The 20,977-nt window shown below is 32.2% G+C and overlaps 1 protein-coding gene across 2 annotated transcripts in view; it reads left to right on the top strand.

The window, feature by feature from the left end:
- The first annotated feature begins 1,374 nt into the window (after positions 1–1,374).
- LOC130447909 (BAI1-associated protein 3) overlaps positions 1,375–20,977 on the top strand; it is an 86,231-nt gene continuing 66,628 nt past the window's right edge. For both annotated transcript variants that reach the window (XM_056784965.1, XM_056784964.1), the window contains exons 1-3: positions 1,375–1,479; positions 4,316–4,600; positions 7,026–7,242. In XM_056784965.1, the coding sequence (XP_056640943.1) occupies positions 1,406–1,479; positions 4,316–4,600; positions 7,026–7,242 (576 nt within the window). In that variant the 5' untranslated portion in view covers positions 1,375–1,405. The remainder of the gene's footprint in view (positions 1,480–4,315; positions 4,601–7,025; positions 7,243–20,977) is intronic.

Here is a 20,977-nt window from a genome sequence, read left to right as displayed (position 1 = left end):
GGCTTCGTTTTAGCTTGTCATGTGGTCTAGTGGACGTTAACAAAACAGACCAGACTTGCATTTGATTCATCTCTTTTTGTAATTTCATTATTTATGTCTGTAAATGTTATTTCTTTCAAAAAACTTCTATAATTTGAATATATGTCCCAATAATCAGTAAAATTGTGCGATCATTTGAATAGATCACTTTTTCGCGCGCACGTCTTATTGGAGCCGCCATTAATTTCTTAGCTCTACGCCTACCAATCGCACGAACGACATCTTGTGTCAAAACTTTCATGTACAATAACAAAACAAAAGTTTAAGTATATACTAAGTGAAAGTGAACTAAATCTAAATTAATATAGCGAAAATTGCTTATCGATATCCGTTTTTTCTTAAATTGATCTACTGATGTGTGAGAGCTCGCATTGTTGTGGTAGAGAATGATTCGATTGGATTCCTTAAACAATTCTGGTACACCATTCAAAATTGATCAATATAAACCAATTTTTGGTATTTATTGCTCTATAATTCAGTTGATTAGAGTATTTCTTCTCAGTACGATCATATTATAACAGATCAAAGTTAACAATTCAACAAAATATCTTCAAAAATCTAAAATAAATCAACCAATTCATGTTATGGAAACTTTTGCGTGTTTATTAATTCCCCGAGAACCCTCGTCTATCTAGATTTAGATCCATTTCTATTTATTACCACGATTTTTCATTGTAGTTCCATAATTAAAAGGTTGGCGTGATTAGAGCTCATTACAGTCACTTTACTAAACTTTTCTGAATTGTATAAACTGAAGCTTTTCAAAGGCGACATCTTGATTTATAGGTTTATATATCGGACGCGCAATAGATAATTTTATAAAGACAACATGTTTTATTTTCAGCATGTCAATTTCTAATTTTATTCTAAATTAGTTAGAGTTAAGCTTGTTTCAGACGAACCGTTTTTTGCCGTCGAAGTTATCAATAAAAGTCCTGTAAAAGACCAATAGAAACTAGTGAATATGAGACATTAATTCGATGTTTTCCTCCCCAAATATCTTTCTAGGAACCAAATTTTCTTCACGCAAGCCTCCGATTTTCTTCAATCACGGTGCATACAGCGATAACCAACTCGAATTGTCGTTTCAGCGCCATCTTATAGTTCATTTAGAAATACTAAACGTACACGGAAACAACAGTTTTCTATCTGCTTTTGGCGGCATATTTCAAATTCAAATCTTTCGTCCAGTTATGTTTCGAAAGAATTTATTTTCTATAGTTACCTACTGTTTATTTATTGGTCAGTACCAGTACCACTTTTTATAAGAGGGATGTAGCTCAAGTAAAATGCTCCGGAATAGTTTACATAATTTCACTGTTAAATTTTTGTTCCAGGTTGGAGAAATTAGATCCAGATCAGCATCATGAGTTTTCTGAATACTCTACAAGAATACGTCAGTAACAGTGTAGCCGGATTAACATTAAAAAGTCCTAAACGGTAAGTTTTATGGAAGACAATTCTTGTGGATTGCAACCAGCGTTACGTTCTATCGAAATTGATTGAAATAACATCGATATTCGTTTCTTATTTCTTAAATCAACAATTCCATAATCTCGGTCCGTGACCTGACCCGATCTCTGTCCCACGACGTATACGCGATGACTTTCAATTCGATCACAAAAGATGAATGGCTTTTGGATATACCCCGACATTATATAATGAAGTTACAACGGAAGATGAGATATGGAATATACCGATAATAGCTAGAGGATTCCTAGTGTTTAATTCAATTTGATGAAACAAGACGTTATAATAATATTTGAGGATAGATAAGCACGTTTTGTAATCTATTTTAGTCATAACAAATCACCGAATCTTGTTTGATTAGGATTTATTGTGAGGTTATGAACATATATTCAATTATGGCGACAGAAAATTCGATCCGATTGGTGCGTCGTTCGCGGATGTCTAATGGAAAGGAATCTTGTACAAAGGAGAAAGGTTATAATTAACAGTAAAGAAAATACAACATTATATTGGTCAAAATAAACATTTATTACAAATTAACCTCTCAATAATCGATGTTTTCTTTCCTGGCCGCTTTTTCATGGATCGATCTTCTTCCATGCCATCCCAAACTTCAGTGCTTGTCTTCGATGAACGTTACCAGTATCTTGGTAATGGCGATTAACCTTGGAAACAGCAGACTGATTCTTTTTCTGTGCTGTGGGATGACCGTTTGAGCAGTTTTATAACTTGTTGTGTCCATTTTATGGTTTGTTTTGAATGCCGCTACTTTTCGCGGGCTTTGGCTGACAAGTATGACAGTTATTTTTATTGGTTGTAGTTCAGAGACATGGGATAACAAGATACTTGAGCAGTGATGAGGCTTTTATCAAATTTGAATTTCGTTATGATGTCTGTATTATATAGGTTATCAATTATATCTTTGTTTCATAGCTATCCCGCCACCTTTGTACGAGTCAATTAAAAGTTACAATTAATTGGCTCAACAGGCATGGGGGGTTGAGGCCAGTGTTTTGGACTTGAGAAAAGACGATTCTAACGCGGCTTTTGTTAACATGTTTTAATAAATACACGTGGTGTTACATTAACAGATTAGTTTTATTTTAACAAAATAGCGCGGATCTTGGTATAATACAATGTCTCTGAGAAAAAAAATCAAGTGAATTTAAATAAAAGTAGCATCAGTTGCAGTACCAATAATAAACGGTGAGATATAACCCTCTAAGTTGGATTTAAAATGTAGTAGAATATTTAATTCCTGTCCAATTTGGTGTGTAATCGTTTGAAATGGATTTTTTCATCGATAAAACATATATTTGTATGCAATAACCTCGAAATTGTTGAGCCCAAAAGCTTATATTTCAATTTGTGGACGTGTTGCTATTCAATTAAATTAAATAATGGATGGCATGGATTTGAAATTTAATGAATCCATTAATCGGCTCTAATAAATACTAATTCACTTAAATTATGCGAAAAATAATTGGGAAACGATACAAAATAGTAAATTTTCATTATTTCGCGAGGCAAAACAGTCGTTTATCATATTTGGGAATATTACTAATTCTAATACAAAATTTTAATGCCAGAGTCATTAGGAAGATTCAAATTTTTCTGTATAATTTCAAACCACCAATGATAAGGATAAATCAGATCAAATATTGGCAATTATTGAGGGCATCGTTGTTTTATCAAAAGTTAAAGCAAATTTTTCCTCTAGCTACGTATCACATGCCCCAGTTAAGCTGTTTTCCTATGTTTTATCATGTCCAGCCATTCACGTTCTCTTCCTATTCTCCTCGTAATTTCTTTGTCGGTTTTTCTTGCTTCTCATGAAACCCTCAAAGCTGTTCGGTAGATCCCCATTTCAAATGCCTCAAATCCGTTCATGGTGTTAAATCAGAGTTCTTTAACACGTTTATTATCTTCATCAATGAGCTCTTTGCTTTTTCTATCCTGCACTTGATCTCTATGTCTGATCTGTCTTCAGTTAACCAATTTCCCAGACCTTTGGAGGTCATTTATGTTGTCTACTATGAAAACTGTGTCATCGGCAAATAGTTTATTGTTGATCCTGTGCCATTTATTTCGATGTCTAATTGTTGACTTTCGAGGGCTTAATAATGTTAAGCAGTATTGGGGAGAGGTCACATCTCTGCCTAATACTTCATTGTAAACTCTACCTCTAGGTGTTTGATTCAATACAGCGTATATCTTCTGGTCTCAATATTTTAACAAGTTTATGATGTTGCACTCTGTCTAATGCTTTTTCGTCATCTATAAAACAAATAACTACATCATATTTTCAAAGTATCATTCATCGAGTTAATTGATCTTTGGTTTTCGCAATTTGTAGAGTTGACTAAGTTAGGGAGCTAAAATTTTATCAATATCTATTACTTATAATAATAAACCTTCAAAACAGTCTCGGCCTCACGAATTCTATTCTGGAAACGTTTCCTTTCTATCTACACGCGATCAGTCATCTTATTCATTCTCAATTCTCTTTTATCCCTTGCATTCGTGCGTATAAATCCGAACAAGAGTCATTCTCATTATCAGGTAGGGGTAGTGTACGGTTTTTTCTTGGGAGTTTATTCGAAAAAACTCCAATTTAGTTCACCTGCTATTCCCAATTCTCCTCGAGTGTCATTGAAGTTTGAAAAAAATGAGTTTTGTTATTGATTGCTTAACTGAAAATCACGTAAACGTTTCTGTAATTTAAATATTAACATATGAGAAATATTTCGAAAATATACAAGTGTTGCTGCATTTTGTTTAATAGACTATTTGGTTTTATTTTCAGGTTTTCGTTGACACGTACCGATACTTCCGAACCGTCGATATCGTCGAGTTCCCGGAGTAACTCGGGGGACAGTAACACTCCGGGGTTTCCGAAAGTAATACCGACTCCGGGCGCGGTTGCACCCATCCAACGTCGTAGAAGTACCTTGGAGTGCCCGATACCGAATCCGCCGCGTCGACCCGGGTCTTTTCGACAAAAATCTCCGCGGGCTACTCCAGAAAGGCAATTCAACTTTTGTTGCAGAAGACAGAGCTGGCCGGAGATTGATCATCAAGTTTCTTCTGGGTAAGTTATCTTATCACATTAAATCTAGCAGTCAAAATTCAAATTTGGGATCATTAAATTCATTATATCATATTTTGAAAGCATAAATTCAGAAGAATTGTTTATAGAGTATTAAAAAAGTTTTATTGCTATTAAAATAAAGTTTATGAAACATTGAGAGATAAATAGTCACCAAAAGACATCTAAGTGCGCCCCTAAGGGCGTGTAAACACAGAATAATGAATAAGGCAGCCTGTTGCATGTATGTTCTCTAAAATATTTAGTAGATACAGATAGAATGAAGCGAATATAAAAGCTTAATGTTTCTTTTTTACGTACACTATAATTTAACTCTCCTTGTTAATTTTATAACAAAAAAATTTCATACCAAATTCCGTGTAATGAAATATATACGATGGGTTTTTTGTATTTAAAGATCAAGCACCAAAAATCCTTTTATGCACAATTATCTAGTGTGGAATCGAATATTTGGTAAACATACAGACACATAACAATACTTCATCAAAAATAACCAAAACAAATTCGGTTCAATGTGTCAATTGTCAAAATTTTTTTCACAGAATTAAAATCACATCATTCCCTTCGACAGTTCAAACCACAGATCTGTCTGAACGTGAAGCTGGTTGCCTATTAATTCATTGGTCTATTCTTGTTAGAAAATATGGAGATGACAACTTTTATTTATTCATTTTAATCATCAAGATGTCTCATTTTTACAAATTCTGTTCTCCCGAACTCTCTTTTTTCTTTACGTTTTTCTAAAATTTGTTTACCTTTTTATTCGCACTTTCTAAGGGTTCCATTCGTTGAACGGACTTATGAAACATTCCATCCCCTTTCCTTGCGAAACACCAAAAATCTTTTTAGGTACAATCATCTAGTGTGTGATCGAATATTTGGTAAAAATTTGAAATCAATCGGTGGGTTTCAGCCATATAACAATACTTCATCAAAAATAACAAAAACAAATTCGGTTCAATGTGTCAATTGTCAACATTTTTTTCACAGAATTAAAATCACATCAATCCTTTCGACAGTTCAAACCACAGATCTATCTGAACGTAAAGCTGGTTGCATACATTTCAGTAATAAAGCTGGTTGCCTACTAATTCATTGTGTCATTCTTGTTAGAAATTATGGAGATTACAACTTTTATTTATTCATTTCGATCATCAAGATGTCTCATTTTTACGTGTTATTCTTTCTTAAACTTTTTTCTAGAATTTGTTTTACCTTTATATTCGTATTTTCTATGGGCTCCATTCGTTGAACGGACTTATGAAACATTTTTTTAGTCAATTTTGTTTTGTAATATAACTAAAGTTTGTCGAGTTATTTCGAACACAATTTGAATATGACAAGAATAGCAAAAAGTCTCTCATTAAAACTTTATAATTCTCGTAACGTACTTTACTTTTTTTTTTCTCTAAAGTTTCAAATGACCCTCTATAGTAATACTCTTTCTAACAATTCTATTCGTTTTTTGCTAATAATAAAATTATAAGAAAACGTATCGGAAACTTTTTTCGAAATAAATTGGTCGTTTGGAATATTTATAGAGCCGATAAAAAAGGGATCTGTCGAGAACTTCTACTGTTATTTTGTCGGAATATTCTAATCAAATTTTTCCTAACTTTTAAGCGACTTATTGTCTTGAAACGCCGTTTTTGATGTCGATAGACGATTCAATGCAATTTAATTTGTAAAATAAATCATTTATATGAGTTAATGAAGTTTATAATGTAAAATAGCATCGACAGCTCGATGATACGTGATCGCTGCTTGTACCTGGGGTTTATTGACCCCAGTGGAGACTTGGCAGACATAACCAGCACTATGGGGAAGCTTTCTCATGTTCCGCTTCATCTTCCGTTCCTATTTCTAAACTGCAATCGCTTGGTGACTCAATATAATACAACAGAATAGTTCTGGTTCAATAGAGCTACATTCTTGGGCAGAACCTAACCTAACCAATTGTTGTCACCAGTTGAATAAATACAAAACTTTCAACAACGTTCCTAAGCATCTTTGGCGATCTCTAGTGCTGTCTCCATTTGCATATTCATTAATTTATAATCATTATGCTCAGTGGAAAGAGCAAACCAAGGTAGTAGGAGCAGAGCCTTGAGTTAAATTCAACACAGCTTTTGTGTGAACGTAGGTTATTTGAAATGGGCCTAAAACTCGAGATCTAGAGCAACATTACAGTTACGCGAAACGAATACTGACAGAAAGACTACGATATATGAAAGACTATGACATAACCTCCAACAAATATCGATATTATGACAAAATGGCTGAACGACTGAGACACCGAACGACGACAGCTACACTACAAAACAAACCAACTACCTTATCACCAATCAAATGAAACGAAAACGGTGTAAAAACATTGTTCCCATTTGGTATTTAATTTTTGTTTCAGTGTACAAGAAATCGACGGATCGTATTTCGAAAGTTTCACCGCGTTAGCGTGGAAACAGGAAAATCAGAGACAGAGCATTTTGAAATTAACCGAAACGTCTTCATCGGATCCCCCGCCGCCGGAATCGGAGCTTGGGATCACGCCAATCGACTATAATTCTTCTCAACATGAAAAGGATAAACTTTACGTCGAAATGCTCTACACAATTGCCAATACAGTGAGTAATTTGTTATATAATACACTAGTAGAACCACAAATCGTGAATAATAAAACAGAATAATAATAATACAAAATTAGATCATGGTTTCTTCTTCTCTTCTTTTTGCTGGATCCGGTGAACCCCCTGCAGGTACAATACTACTACCAAATCTCGAAAAAAAAAGTGAAGATTAGATTTATCTATGGAAAATTGCGTTGTAGCAGAGTTTCGACGGCAAATTAACAGTTTTCGAAAGAAAAAAGTTATAATTGATTGCTTGATAGGTTCACTCATCTTATATATATTAAAAAAATTGATGATTTCCATTCCGAGTCCGTTCAGGCGTTCTACCCAACCGATTTGCTTAATTTTTTTTTCAATGGAAGGTATTGATGCACAAATCAGCTATCAACCATCGAATTTCATCTAATTTTCACCATTCTCAAGTTATACTCAAATGCGATTTCCCCCTGTACATTACTTATGGGAGTTTTTCACATACACACGTTCTATCCTCAATATCTCAGGTTCTGTTCAAGATAGAGACTTCGTTTTGGTTTAAGAACACTCGCTGAAACATCCTCTTTATTTTGAGTTTTTGAACACTTGAATCGGTTGAGTTGGAGAGGAGCTAGGCGCAGACATTCAATGTGGAGTTATGGATTTTTGTAGGTTTTTGGCAATTTTTCTACATTCAAAGATCTATATCTCAGGTTCTAATATAGCTTCAGAGTTCGTTTTGGTTTAAGAACACTCGCTGAAACACCTTCTTTCTTTTGAGTTTTTGAACACTTGAATCGGTTGAGTTGGAGAGGAGCTAGGCGCGAACATTCAAAGTGGAGTTATGGATTTTTATACAATTTTTCCAAATTCAAAGATCTATATCTCAGGTTCTAATATAGATACAGAGTTCGTTTTGGTTTAAGAACACTCGCTGAAACATCCTCTTTATTTTGAGTTTTTGAACACTTGAATCGGTTGAGTTGGAGAGGAGCTAGGCGCGAACATTCAATGTGGAGTTATGGATTTTTGTACAATTTTTCCAAATTCAAAGATCTATATCTCAGGTTCTAATATAGCTATAGAGTTCGTTTTGGTTTAAGAACACTCGCTGAAACATCCTCTTTCTTTTGAGTTGTTGAACACTTAAATCGGTTGAGTTGGAGAGGAGCTAGGCGCGGACATTCAATGTGGAGTTATGGATTTTTGTACAATTTTTCCAAATTCAAAGATCTATATCTCAGGTTCTAATATAGCTACAGAGTTCGTTTTGATTTAAGAACACTCGCTGAAACATCCTCTTTATTTTGAGTTTTTGAACACTTGAATCGGTTGAGTTGGAGAGGAGCTAGGCGCGAACATTCAATGTGGAGTTATGGATTTTTGTACAATTTTTCCAAATTCAAAGATCTATATCTCAGGTTCTAATATAGCTACAGAGTTCGTTTTGGTTTAAGAACACTCGCTGAAACATCCTCTTTATTTTGAGTTTTTGAACACTTGAATCGGTTGAGTTGGAGAGGAGCTAGGCGCGAACATTCAATGTGGAGTTATGGATTTTTGTACAATTTTTCCAAATTCAAAGATCTATATCTCAGGTTCTAATATAGCTACAGAGTTCGTTTTGATTTAAGAACACTCGCTGAAACATCCTCTTTATTTTGAGTTTTTGAACACTTGAATCGGTTGAGTTGGAGAGGAGCTAGGCGCGAACATTCAATGTGGAGTTATGGATTTTTGTACAATTTTTCCAAATTCAAAGATCTATATCTCAGGTTCTAATATAGCTACAGAGTTCGTTTTGGTTTAAGAACACTCGCTGAAACATCCTCTTTATTTTGAGTTTTTGAACACTTGAATCGGTTGAGTTGGAGAGGAGCTAGGCGCGAACATTCAAAGTGGAGTTATGGATTTTTGTACAATTTTTCCAAATTCAAAGATCTATATCTCAGGTTCTAATATAGCTACAGAGTTCGTTTTGGTTTAAGAACACTCGCTGAAACATCCTCTTTATTTTGAGTTTTTGAACACTTGAATCGGTTGAGTTGGAGAGGAGCTAGGCGCGAACATTCAATGTGGAGTTATGGATTTTTGTACAATTTTTCCAAATTCAAAGATCTATATCTCAGGTTCTAATATAGCTACAGAGTTCGTTTTGATTTAAGAACACTCGCTGAAACATCCTCTTTATTTTGAGTTTTTGAACACTTGAATCGGTTGAGTTGGAGAGGAGCTAGGCGCGAACATTCAATGTGGAGTTATGGATTTTTGTACAATTTTTCCAAATTCAAAGATCTATATCTCAGGTTCTAATATAGCTACAGAGTTCGTTTTGATTTAAGAACACTCGCTGAAACATCCTCTTTATTTTGAGTTTTTGAACACTTGAATCGGTTGAGTTGGAGAGGAGCTAGGCGCGAACATTCAATGTGGAGTTATGGATTTTTGTACAATTTTTCCAAATTCAAAGATCTATATCTCAGGTTCTAATATAGCTACAGAGTTCGTTTTGATTTAAGAACACTCGCTGAAACATCCTCTTTATTTTGAGTTTTTGAACACTTGAATCGGTTGAGTTGGAGAGGAGCTAGGCGCGAACATTCAATGTGGAGTTATGGATTTTTGTACAATTTTTCCAAATTCAAAGATCTATATCTCAGGTTCTAATATAGCTACAGAGTTCGTTTTGGTTTAAGAACACTCGCTGAAACATCCTCTTTATTTTGAGTTTTTGAACACTTGAATCGGTTGAGTTGGAGAGGAGCTAGGCGCGAACATTCAATGTGGAGTTATGGATTTTTGTACAATTTTTCCAAATTCAAAGATCTATATCTCAGGTTCTAATATAGCTACAGAGTTCGTTTTGATTTAAGAACACTCGCTGAAACATCCTCTTTATTTTGAGTTGTTGAACACTTAAATCGGTTGAGTTGGAGAGGAGCTAGGCGCGGACATTCAAAGTGGAGTTATGGATTTTTGTACAATTTTTCCAAATTCAAAGATCTATATCTCAGGTTCTAATATAGCTACAGAGTTCGTTTTGATTTAAGAACACTCGCTGAAACATCCTTTTTATTTTGAGTTTTTGAACACTTGAATCGGTTGAGTTGGAGAGGAGCTAGGCGCGAACATTCAATGTGGAGTTATGGATTTTTGTACAATTTTTCCAAATTCAAAGATCTATATCTCAGGTTCTAATATAGCTACAGAGTTCGTTTTGGTTTAAGAACACTCGCTGAAACATCCTCTTTATTTTGAGTTTTTGAACACTTGAATCGGTTGAGTTGGAGAGGAGCTAGGCGCGAACATTCAAAGTGGAGTTATGGATTTTTGTACAATTTTTCCAAATTCAAAGATCTATATCTCAGGTTCTAATATAGCTACAGAGTTCGTTTTGGTTTAAGAACACTCGCTGAAACATCCTCTTTATTTTGAGTTTTTGAACACTTGAATCGGTTGAGTTGGAGAGGAGCTAGGCGCGAACATTCAATGTGGAGTTATGGATTTTTGTACAATTTTTCCAAATTCAAAGATCTATATCTCAGGTTCTAATATAGCTACAGAGTTCGTTTTGATTTAAGAACACTCGCTGAAACATCCTCTTTATTTTGAGTTTTTGAACACTTGAATCGGTTGAGTTGGAGAGGAGCTAGGCGCGAACATTCAATGTGGAGTTATGGATTTTTGTACAATTTTTCCAAATTCAAAGATCTATATCTCAGGTTCTAATATAGCTACAGAGTTCGTTTTGATTTAAGAACACTCGCTGAAACATCCTCTTTATTTTGAGTTTTTGAACACTTGAATCGGTTGAGTTGGAGAGGAGCTAGGCGCGAACATTCAATGTGGAGTTATGGATTTTTGTACAATTTTTCCAAATTCAAAGATCTATATCTCAGGTTCTAATATAGCTACAGAGTTCGTTTTGATTTAAGAACACTCGCTGAAACATCCTCTTTATTTTGAGTTTTTGAACACTTGAATCGGTTGAGTTGGAGAGGAGCTAGGCGCGAACATTCAATGTGGAGTTATGGATTTTTGTACAATTTTTCCAAATTCAAAGATCTATATCTCAGGTTCTAATATAGCTACAGAGTTCGTTTTGGTTTAAGAACACTCGCTGAAACATCCTCTTTATTTTGAGTTTTTGAACACTTGAATCGGTTGAGTTGGAGAGGAGCTAGGCGCGAACATTCAATGTGGAGTTATGGATTTTTGTACAATTTTTCCAAATTCAAAGATCTATATCTCAGGTTCTAATATAGCTACAGAGTTCGTTTTGATTTAAGAACACTCGCTGAAACATCCTCTTTATTTTGAGTTGTTGAACACTTAAATCGGTTGAGTTGGAGAGGAGCTAGGCGCGGACATTCAAAGTGGAGTTATGGATTTTTGTACAATTTTTCCAAATTCAAAGATCTATATCTCAGGTTCTAATATAGCTACAGAGTTCGTTTTGATTTAAGAACACTCGCTGAAACATCCTTTTTATTTTGAGTTTTTGAACACTTGAATCGGTTGAGTTGGAGAGGAGCTAGGCGCGAACATTCAATGTGGAGTTATGGATTTTTGTACAATTTTTCCAAATTCAAAGATCTATATCTCAGGTTCTAATATAGCTACAGAGTTCGTTTTGGTTTAAGAACACTCGCTGAAACATCCTCTTTATTTTGAGTTTTTGAACACTTGAATCGGTTGAGTTGGAGAGGAGCTAGGCGCGAACATTCAAAGTGGAATTATGGATTTTTGTACAATTTTTCCAAATTCAAAGATCTATATCTCAGGTTCTAATATAGCTACAGAGTTCGTTTTGGTTTAAGAACACTCGCTGAAACATCCTCTTTATTTTGAGTTTTTGAACACTTGAATCGGTTGAGTTGGAGAGGAGCTAGGCGCGAACATTCAATGTGGAGTTATGGATTTTTGTACAATTTTTCCAAATTCAAAGATCTATATCTCAGGTTCTAATATAGCTACAGAGTTCGTTTTGATTTAAGAACACTCGCTGAAACATCCTCTTTATTTTGAGTTTTTGAACACTTGAATCGGTTGAGTTGGAGAGGAGCTAGGCGCGAACATTCAATGTGGAGTTATGGATTTTTGTACAATTTTTCCAAATTCAAAGATCTATATCTCAGGTTCTAATATAGCTACAGAGTTCGTTTTGATTTAAGAACACTCGCTGAAACATCCTCTTTATTTTGAGTTTTTGAACACTTGAATCGGTTGAGTTGGAGAGGAGCTAGGCGCGAACATTCAATGTGGAGTTATGGATTTTTGTACAATTTTTCCAAATTCAAAGATCTATATCTCAGGTTCTAATATAGCTACAGAGTTCGTTTTGGTTTAAGAACACTCGCTGAAACATCCTCTTTATTTTGAGTTTTTGAACACTTGAATCGGTTGAGTTGGAGAGGAGCTAGGCGCGAACATTCAATGTGGAGTTATGGATTTTTGTACAATTTTTCCAAATTCAAAGATCTATATCTCAGGTTCTAATATAGCTACAGAGTTCGTTTTGATTTAAGAACACTCGCTGAAACACCTTCTTTCTTTTGAGTTGTTGAACACTTAAATCGGTTGAGTTGGAGAGGAGCTAGGCGCGGACATTCAAAGTGGAGTTATGGATTTTTGTACAATTTTTCCAAATTCAAAGATCTATATCTCAGGTTCTAATATAGCTACAGAGTTCGTTTTGATTTAAGAACACTCGCTGAAACATCCTTTTTATTTTGAGTTTTTGAACACTTGAATCGGTTGAGTTGGAGAGGAGCTAGGCGCGAACATTCAATGTGGAGTTATGGATTTTTGTACAATTTTTCCAAATTCAAAGATCTATATCTCAGGTTCTAATATAGCTACAGAGTTCGTTTTGGTTTAAGAACACTCGCTGAAACATCCTCTTTATTTTGAGTTTTTGAACACTTGAATCGGTTGAGTTGGAGAGGAGCTAGGCGCGAACATTCAATGTGGAGTTATGGATTTTTGTACAATTTTTCCAAATTCAAAGATCTATATCTCAGGTTCTAATATAGCTACAGAGTTCGTTTTGGTTTAAGAACACTCGCTGAAACATCCTCTTTATTTTGAGTTTTTGAACACTTGAATCGGTTGAGTTGGAGAGGAGCTAGGCGCGGACATTCAATGTGGAGTTATGGATTTTTGTACAATTTTTCCAAATTCAAAGATCTATATATCAGGTTCTAATATAGATACAGAGTTCGTTTTGGTTTAAGAACACTCGCTGAAACATCCTTTTTATTTTGAGTTTTTGAACACTTGAATCGGTTGAGTTGGAGAGGAGCTAGGCGCGAACATTCAATGTGGAGTTATGGATTTTTGTACAATTTTTCCAAATTCAAAGATCTATATCTCAGGTTCTAATATAGCTACAGAGTTCGTTTTGGTTTAAGAACACTCGCTGAAACATCCTCTTTATTTTGAGTTTTTGAACACTTGAATCGGTTGAGTTGGAGAGGAGCTAGGCGCGGACATTCAATGTGGAGTTATGGATTTTTGTACAATTTTTCCAAATTCAAAGATCTATATCTCAGGTTCTAATATAGCTACAGAGTTCGTTTTGATTTAAGAACACTCGCTGAAACACCTTCTTTCTTTTGAGTTGTTGAACACTTAAATCGGTTGAGTTGGAAAGGAGCTAGGCGCGGACATTTAATGTGGAGTTATGGATTTTTGTAGGTTTTTGGCAATTTTTCTACATTCAAAGATCTATATCTCAGGTTCTAATATAGCTACAGAGTTCGTTTTGATTTAAGAACACTCGCTGAAACATCCTCTTTATTTTGAGTTTTTGAACACTTGAATCGGTTGAGTTGGAGAGGAGCTAGAGGCGCGGACATTCAATGTGGAGTTATGGATTTTTGTACAATTTTCCTACATTCAAAGATCGATATCTCAGGTTCTAATATAGCTACAGAGTTCGTTCTTTTCTATTATAATGATTTCTGATACTTATTTAATGGACTCGATGCAATCGAAGCCGCGGGTAAAAGCTAATTTGATTATAATATCCACCGAGCAAATTTTCAATTAAATATCAATTGAATGTGCAGTGAATGGTTAACCAAAGACTCCTTCCAACTTTACCTTTTCGAAATCTACAATCAAGTCTCACAAATTTTATTTACGAAGCTTCCACAATGGCATTTGTAGGGATGTACTTGAATAACCGCACATCTCACCGTTCCGTGACATTAAATGTCACTTTCAACTCCTGGCGGTATTTCCATCGATATGGATATCTCCAAATCTGATTTTAAAATCATCATGGAGGGCAATCGAATGTTGTGGGGTTGTGGACCACCATCTCTTGTCACGCCCGACTTGTCCATCATTAATAGAAACAAAAACGGGCTCGAAACGACATTTTGTCTCACTCCGCTGTCAGTTTCAAAACTCCCTGTCATCTTTTCACTAACTCGTTCTACATTCTTCGTTTTCCTACATAAATTATCAACTATGTACATCCTATTTTTATTTTTAATCGAGGTGTCTGACTGGTTGGATTATTTTCCTTCGTTTTTACACATATTTTCCTTAAAAAAGAAGAAGAAGAATAGACGATCTGATTTTAACCTTAATACACGATCGATAAATCGTAGATCGTCACTTTTTTTTAGTATTTCCGTCTACGTTTCATCCACTTCCGGTAATTTCTCCATTTTCAGATTCTCATCGCCTTTATCACTTTTTTGCGTACTTCCGTCTTCTTTTTATGATTGTCCTTAGTCTCTTCTTGCTTCTCCACGTCCTTCTGTTAGAAACTATCCCTTCGAATCAGTTTAATATTTCATTTTCGCATCCGTTATACTTTATTCGACGTAGAATCAAAGGTATATTCGATCCGCGTGGTATAAAAACGATTCAGATAAAATATCTGTTAAAGCAAATGTTTACAGAGGAAATAAACATGTCGGATTGTACCTGCAGGTGTTAATAGAATCTGTCAGTTTTGTTTCCGTTTCCGGTTTTGAATTAGTTTTATTTCATTTCGGTTATACGAGGTTCTTACCGAATAGTATCGAAGATAACTGTTTTAAGGTTAGATTTTTCAATCGAAATTTCAAGTGAACTTAAACATCATGAATTTTACGGCAAAAAAGTATTCTAGGTTAGGTTAGGTTTCTTTTATCGTTTCGTCTATCAGGTATTTCAAGTATCAAGATTTCAGAAATCATAATAGAAACACGCAAAACCCGATTTGTTATGAAGAAACTTGAAGATATTGATATTCGGATACGACGAATTTTCAATTTAAAAACTTTGCCAAGCCTTTTCTTTTGGAATATTTGGCCCTGAAATAGGATAGATTCCTCTGCAGAGGGAAAAAATTTGATAAATCCAACTTTAAAAAAGTTCTCTCCAATACTACTCGGTGTTAACCGTGTAACTAGCGCCCTCTATGAGAGTCAGATAGAAATACAAAATATATTACTATAAAATAACATTACAACGTTGCCACGTTGCCAATAGTGAAAAATGTGTGTATAATCTTTCCTTGAATACAGATGGCGTTACGAGTTTTTTACTAAACGAACCCCTTGCTTATAAATTTCTGAAAAATATGTTTTGTTGAAATTTTTCTTAAACTATGATCGGTTTAACCCTCTCATAATATGAATGTTCGGAAAGTAATCCGGATCAGGTTCACTGTCGTTCGGAAACTGAATGGGGTAAGCTGGAGTAAGCGGGTCATAGCTACATGATGGGATTCTCTCCGCTCTCGTATATCGTAGGTAAATACGCGGGTGGTTTCGTTTGTTTTCGTCTTTTTTTCGTAAAATCTAATAATATATTATTCAATTGGAATAGCCATAACTCGCAAATCGAATACTAAACTTACTCGAAAACAATCAGGAACAGAACAGAACTAAAAATCTCGTTTGGATATTCAATCAGCTGATCGGGTGATTTATCTGATCTAGGATTATACTTTCCGAGGCACGCACAATTCAATTAATCGATGTTTCTATCAACGCCAATTTGAATATTGAATTTCGAAACGTATGAATTTAAAATTTTTACAAGAATTAATAAAATTCAAAACCACAAAATATCCTGTGATATTTAATTGGCAAGAATTGATCTTATAATAAACTGTGTAAGTTCTCATTCAGATTTTATTGCATGCAAATTACACATTTAGTGAGAAATCTAGTTACTTGAAGTGTCAAATCTCACTAACGTCAATAAAATAAACAGAATAATCAAATAATAACCAATGTTCGATTTATATCGTGTTTCTAATAAATCTTTGTTTCATATTTTGATAAAGATTTAAAGAAAAGTCGAAACGTCATATTTTATCTTCCTTCATTCAGATTTTATTGCATGCAAATTACACTTTTAGTGAGAAATCTAGTTACTTGAAGTGTCAAATGTCACTAACGTCAATAAAATAAACAGAATAATCAAATAATAACCAATGTTCGATTTATATCGTGTTTCTAATAAATCTTTGTTTCATATTTTGATAAAGATTTAAAGAAAAATCGAAACGTCATATTTTATCTTCCTTCATTCAGATTTTATTGCATGCAAATTACACTTTTAGTGAGAAATCTAGTTACTTGAACAGTCAAATGTCACTAACGTCAATCAAATAAACAGAATAATCAAATAATAACCAAAGTTCGATTTATATCGTGTTTCTAATAAATCTTTGTTTCATATTTTGATAAAGATTTAAAGAAAAATCGAAACGTCAAATTTTATCTTCCTTCATTCAGATTTTATTGCATGCAAATTACACTTTTAGTGAGAAATCTAGTTACTTGAACAGTCAAATGTCACTAACGTCAATCAAATAAACAGAATAATCAAATAATAACCAATGTTCGATTTATATCGTGTTTCTAATAAATCTTTGTTTCATATTTTGATAAAGATTTAAAGAAAAATCGAAACGTCAAATTTTATCTTCCTTCATTCAGATTTTATTGCATGCAAATTACACTTTTAGTGAGAAATCTAGTTACTTGAACAGTCAAATGTCACTAACGTCAATCAAATAAACAGAATAATCAAATAATAACCAAAGTTCGATTTATATCGTGTTTCTAATAAATCTTTGTTTCATATTTTGATAAAGATTTAAAGAAAAATCGAAACGTCAAATTTTATCTTCCTTCATTCAGATTTTATTGCATGCAAATTACACATTTAGTGAGAAATCTAGTTAATTGAACAGTCAAATGTCACTAACGTCAATCAAATAAACAGAATAATCAAATAATAACCAAAGTTCGATTTATATCGTGTTTCTAATAAATCTTTGTTTCATATTTTGATAAAGATTTAAAGAAAAATCGAAACGTCATATTTTATCTTCCTTCATTCAGATTTTATTGCATGCAAATTACACATTTAGTGAGAAATCTAGTTAATTGAACAGTCAAATGTCACTAACGTCAATCAAATAAACAGAATAATCAAATAATAACCAAAGTTCGATTTATATCGTGGTTCTAATAAATCTTTGTTTCATATATATATATATATATATATATATATATATATATATATATATATATATATATATATATATATGAAATATATATATATATATATATATATATATATATATATGAAATATATATATATATATATATATATATATATATATATATATTTAATCTTGTAATCGTTACTCTGATAAAATTATGTATAATCCCTATTTCAAAGCAAGGATGAGACATACTGTTTGGCACCCGTGGAACATATCCTCCTAATCTCGACCTTTTGTATGAACTACGCTCCGTAGTGACACAATATGGAGCAATTAATAATAAATGAGGTGTCTTTCGTCCTAAGTCCCTTATGTAATTTTCCCACGGCTTACGGAAGGAGAAGTTAGTCAAGGGAATGTTGCTAAAGGTGTTACTTATTACACGAGTTCGTTTTCGTTTCTTATGAATAGTTTTGGCACAAAATTGATTTCATTTAACCTCAAAATATACGAGGAAAATGCAAAAAGTAGATTTTTTGTTTTTTTTTTAATATTCTTTTAGGTAAATTACAGCAAAACTAGACATTTAAACAAAAATTTGTCGAGTAAAAGTTGTAGAGTATTAAAAAATCTATAATTCTTATCAATTACATTTTGTCATAGAACCTCAAAATATACGAGAAAAATGCAAAAAGTAGTTTTTTTTCGTTGTTTAATATTCTTTCAGGTAAATTATAGCAAAACTAGACATTTTAACAAAAAATTTGTATTGTAAAAGTTGTAGAGTATTAAAAAATCTATAATTCTTATCAATTACATTTTGTCATATAACCTCAAAATATACGAGAAAAATGCAAAAAGTAGTTTTTTTTTCGTTGTTTAATTTTCTTTCAGGTAAATTATAGCAAAACTAGACATTTTAACAAAAAATTTGTATTGTAAAAGTTGTAGAGTATTAAAAAATCTATAATTCTTATCAATTACATTTTGTCATAGAACCTCAAAATATACGAGAAAAATGCAAAAAGTAGTTTTTTTTCGTTGTTTAATTTTCTTTCAGGTAAATTATAGCAAAACTAGACATTTTAACAAAAAATTTGTATTGTAAAAGTTGTAGAGTATTAAAAAATCTATAATTCTTATCAATTACATTTTGTCATAGAACCTCAAAATATACGAGAAAAATGCAAAAAGTAGTTTTTTTTCGTTGTTTAATTTTCTTTCAGGTAAATTATAGCAAAACTAGACATTTTAACAAAAAATTTGTATTGTAAAAGTTGTAGAGTATTAAAAAATCTATAATTCTTATCAATTACATTTTGTCATATAACCTCAAAATATACGAGAAAAATGCAAAAAGTAGTTTTTTTTTCGTTGTTTAATATTCTTTCAGGTAAATTATAGCAAAACTAGACATTTAAACAAAAATTTGTCGAGTAAAAGTTGTAGAGTATTAAAAAATCTATAATTCTTATCAATTACATTTTGTCATAGAACCTCAAAATATACGAGAAAAATGCAAAAAGTAGTTTTTTTTCGTTGTTTAATATTCTTTCAGGTAAATTATAGCAAAACTAGACATTTTAACAAAAAATTTGTATTGTAAAAGTTGTAGAGCATTAAAAAATCTATAATTCTTATCAATTACATTTTGTCATATAACCTCAAAATATACGAGAAAAATGCAAAAAGTAGTTTTTTTTCGTTGTTTAATTTTCTTTCAGGTAAATTATAGCAAAACTAGACATTTTAACAAAAAATTTGTATTGTAAAAGTTGTAGAGTATTAAAAAATCTATAATTCTTATCAATTACATTTTGTCATATAACCTCAAAATATACGAGAAAAATGCAAAAAGTAGTTTTTTTTCGTTGTTTAATTTTCTTTCAGGTAAATTATAGCAAAACTAGACATTTTAACAAAAAATTTGTATTGTAAAAGTTGTAGAGTATTAAAAAATCTATAATTCTTATCAATTACATTTTGTCATAGAACCTCAAAATATACGAGAAAAATGCAAAAAGTAGTTTTTTTTCGTTGTTTAATTTTCTTTCAGGTAAATTATAGCAAAACTAGACATTTTAACAAAAAATTTGTATTGTAAAAGTTGTAGAGTATTAAAAAATCTATAATTCTTATCAATTACATTTTGTCATATAACCTCAAAATATACGAGAAAAATGCAAAAAGTAGTTTTTTTTCGTTGTTTAATATTCTTTCAGGTAAATTATAGCAAAACTAGACATTTTAACAAAAAATTTGTATTGTAAAAGTTGTAGAGTATTAAAAAATCTATAATTCTTATCAATTACATTTTGTCATAGAACCTCAAAATATACGAGAAAAATGCAAAAAGTAGTTTTTTTTCGTTGTTTAATATTCTTTCAGGTAAATTATAGCAAAACTAGACATTTTAACAAAAAATTTGTATTGTAAAAGTTGTAGAGTATTAAAAAATCTATAATTCTTATCAATTACATTTTGTCATATAACCTCAAAATATACGAGAAAAATGCAAAAAGTAGTTTTTTTTTCGTTGTTTAATATTCTTTCAGGTAAATTATAGCAAAACTAGACATTTTAACAAAAAATTTGTATTGTAAAAGTTGTAGAGTATTAAAAAATCTATAATTCTTATCAATTACATTTTGTCATAGATCCTCAAAATATACGAGGAAAATGCAAAAAGTAGTTTTTTCCGTTTTTTAACATTTTTTCTGGTAAATTACAGCAAAACTAGACATTTAAACAAAAATTTGTATTGTAAAAGTTGTAGAGTATTAAAAAATCTATAATTCTTATCAATTACATTTTGTCATAGAACCTCAAAATATACGAGAAAAATGCAAAAAGTAGTTTTTTTTCGTTGTTTAATATTCTTTCAGGTAAATTATAGCAAAACTAGACATTTTAACAAAAAATTTGTATTGTAAAAGTTGTAGAGTATTAAAAAATCTATAATTCTTATCAATTACATTTTGTCATAGATCCTCAAAATATACGAGGAAAATGCAAAAAGTAGTTTTTTCCGTTTTTTAACATTTTTTCTGGTAAATTACAGCAAAACTAGACATTTAAACAAAAATTTGTATTGTAAAAGTTGTAGAGTATTAAAAAATCTATAATTCTTATCAATTACATTTTGTCATAGAACCTCAAAATATACGAGAAAAATGCAAAAAGTAGTTTTTTTTCGTTGTTTAATATTCTTTCAGGTAAATTATAGCAAAACTAGACATTTTAACAAAAAATTTGTATTGTAAAAGTTGTAGAGTATTAAAAAAT

The sequence above is a fragment of the Diorhabda sublineata genome, chromosome 8 (genome assembly GCF_026230105.1).
Source record: "Diorhabda sublineata isolate icDioSubl1.1 chromosome 8, icDioSubl1.1, whole genome shotgun sequence".
In the NCBI taxonomy this organism is placed as follows: domain Eukaryota; kingdom Metazoa; phylum Arthropoda; class Insecta; order Coleoptera; family Chrysomelidae; genus Diorhabda; species Diorhabda sublineata.
The sequence above is the reverse complement of the archived record's forward strand: the minus strand, read 5'-3'. Positions and strand labels throughout refer to the sequence as shown.